The 2956-nt window shown below is 36.9% G+C and overlaps 1 protein-coding gene across 4 annotated transcripts in view; it reads right to left on the bottom strand.

Moving 5' to 3' along the window:
• Positions 1 to 2956, bottom strand: part of LOC122181899 (fibroblast activation protein alpha) — a 39722-nt gene extending 36766 nt beyond the window's left edge. For all 4 annotated transcript variants that reach the window (XR_006179618.1, XR_006179619.1, XM_042874749.1 and 1 more), the window contains exons 1-2: positions 2685 to 2956; positions 2309 to 2393 (exon numbers count right to left, since the gene is read on the bottom strand). Coding sequence is in view for 2 of the 4 variants with exons in the window: in XM_042874749.1 (XP_042730683.1) it covers positions 2309 to 2393; positions 2685 to 2690 (91 nt within the window). In the remaining 2 variants the exon portion in view is untranslated. The remainder of the gene's footprint in view (positions 1 to 2308; positions 2394 to 2684) is intronic.

Raw genomic sequence — 2956 nt, forward strand, 5'->3', positions numbered from 1 at the left:
ATATATATATATATATATATATATATATATATATATATATATATACATATTCTCTAGAACTCCAAATGGGACAACTAGATGAGAAAGAGCAAAATCTAGTTGTATATCTAATTATGTTTGAATTCTTTCACTGAATACAAAAGCAAATTTTCACTACAAAAACTAGTTCACATATGTAGACAATTTCAAGATATACTTTTTTCCCTTTCATTTGTTTCCCTTCCTATTTGCTACCAGTTTAAGGCAGTTGCAGGGTTCTCTTTTACATCCCAACAGCAGTGTTTAGTGCAAGACCTTTCTGTAGAGATTATAGTAATCAGAAGTGTGATGTAAACAAAGCCCAAATGGGGAAGAGCTTAGTGAAGGACTCCATTTTGAGGTGTGATTGGATCCCAAGACACAAAGAAAGGCTCTTGGAAACGTTCAGGATATTCCAGGAAAACAGCTAAGTTTTATTATATTTCTTTTTTCTTTTTTTCTTTTTTTTTTTTAAATAACAGAAGGAATTCTGCGATCTTGTATCATGTTCCAACTCATGAAAACAATCACTTTCTAGTTACATATTTAGGGTAAAATCTTCTAACTTATTTTAGACTACAAATTTGGTTTCTATGACCTTTTAAGAGATACAGCCCAATATCCCCTGAGTGCTTTTGAAAATCTTATGGTTAATTTAGAAAGAGGTCAGTGGGATGAAGTTCAACAAGACTAAGTACCAGGTTCTGCACTTAGATCATAACTCCATACAGTGCTACAGGCTTGGGGCAGAGTGGCTGGAAAGCTGTGCAGGGGAAAAGGATCTGGAGAGGTTGGTCAGTGCTCAGCTGAAGATGAGCCAGCAGTGTGACCAGCTGGCCAAGAAGGCCTATGGCATCCTGGCTTGTATAAGAAATAACGTAGCCAGAAGGAGTAGGAAGGTGATACTCCCCCTGCATGCAGCTCTAGCGATGCCACACCTCGAGTATTGTATTGCATTTTCCCATTACAGTAAGTGCACTGAGGTCCTGGGGTGTGTCCAGAGTGGAAAGGACAGTGAAGCTATGATGGGTCTGGAGCACAAATCTTATGAGGGGTAGCTAATGGAACTGGGATTATTTAGTCTAGAGGGGAGAACTGATTTGTATCTACAATTCCCTGAAAAGAGGTTGTTGTGAGGCAGGTGCTGGCTGCTTCTCCCAGGTAACTGTGATATGACAAGAGGGAATGGTCTCAAGTTGCACCAGGGGAGGTTTAGGCTGGATATTAAGAGAAAGTTCTCCAAAAGAGTGGTCAGATACTGGAACAGTCTGTCCAGTGAGGTAGTGGAGTCATCACCCTGGAGGTGTTCAAGAAACATGTAGATGTAGTACTCTGGGATGTGGTTTAGAGGGCAATATTGGTGGTAGGTAGATGGTTGGACAAGATGATCTTAGGGGCCTTTTCCAACCTTAACATATGATTCTATTCTATAAATCTCCAACTCCTCTCCAGCAGAGGTATTCGTGCTAAATATGTTAAATTGAAATACCAGGTAAGAAAGGGAGATTTGACCTTCCACTAAAGTTGAACATTATCTATAAGACAAAAGTAAGGATAAAGCTAAATCTGATTTGCCAACATATGGGCAAAGCATAATTATAGAAAAAAGAAATTATTGCTGGAATATATATATATGCATATATAATTATTACTGTTTTAAATATTTCAGAGGCATTCAATTCATTCACTGTAGTGAAAGGGATATATAAATACTTATTGGATTTCTCATAGAAAAAAATGCCCATTAAAGCCAGTGCCACTCAGACTCTAAATATCAAACCACACATACTTCAAGCTTTACCAGTGGACTCAGCAGATCGTTCTGTGCATCAGCAGTTACATATTCACAAACATATTCACAAACAATTCACTACATCCTTTCATTAGAGAAATATTTAACTTGAAATTGTCTATAGATCTTTAATAATTATTAAAATACAGACTCACCAAGCTGAAATAAACTATTAACAGATTGTGAGATTCTCATAGCTCCTAACATGTATATAATATGAGACCCGAGAACTACTTCTGCAGTCTTGTCTAAGAATGTTATATGTTATGAATAAAGTTAACTGAGGTGCTTTTCACTTCAAAGGGTTAATTGTTTCAACTTCTGCTGGCATTTCGATCATACCTCCAGGACATTTTAGCTGTCAGTACATTTCTGTAAAGTGCATAACAGTACAGGCATGACAATCCTAGAGATGATTTGACAAACTTTTATGAACTTTACAAGCCATAGAAGCTAAAAACATTGTGTTTTCTGCTACATTAGATAAAAACGCCTTACCTTTGGATGGAAGCAGTACAATACACATGAGTAATAAGGAAAGTAAAACACATACAACCACGCCAAATAGTACTTTTAGCCGGGTCTGCAGGACAGAAACAAAAAATTATTACATTTCTAATATTTTCTGAGGTAAACTGTTATGGCTGTCTAATTGAATCCTCTCATTCCTTTTAACTGCTGAAATCCATCCAGAAAAGAAAAAAAAAAAAAAAAAAGCAAGAAGCAAAAAATATCTCCACAGTACATTTGAAAAGACTTCCCTTTTTCTTTAAGGCAAATACTTTCATAACAGAGCCCAGCCTTGTACAACAACCGACAGTTTAAAACAACAGACGCAAATATTATTGAAAGCTGAATTCAGCAGCATACAGACCTTCATTTTTCTGCAGTCTTCCTAAAGAACACAAAGTTTTTTCTGAGAGTTGGTCAGCGGATCTAGGAGAGGAGTTGGAAAAAGCAGTGTCTGTTTTCACAGTTAGAGCCCAAACCTCTGGCAGACTTTTTTTTCCCTACATACTTTTGTAAACTGTGCCAAATTTCAAAGGGTTTCCATAAAATTAGAAACAGGCTTTCGGGGAAGTTCTCAAAGCAGAAATGGACATTGGGCAGCTATAGTGGTGGTGATTATATACTTCTCACCAATGC

Source organism: Lagopus leucura, unplaced genomic scaffold (genome assembly GCF_019238085.1).
Source record: "Lagopus leucura isolate 7727_CA_CO unplaced genomic scaffold, USGS_WTPT01 Super-Scaffold_100012, whole genome shotgun sequence".
NCBI classification, from domain to species: Eukaryota; Metazoa; Chordata; class Aves; order Galliformes; family Phasianidae; genus Lagopus; species Lagopus leucura.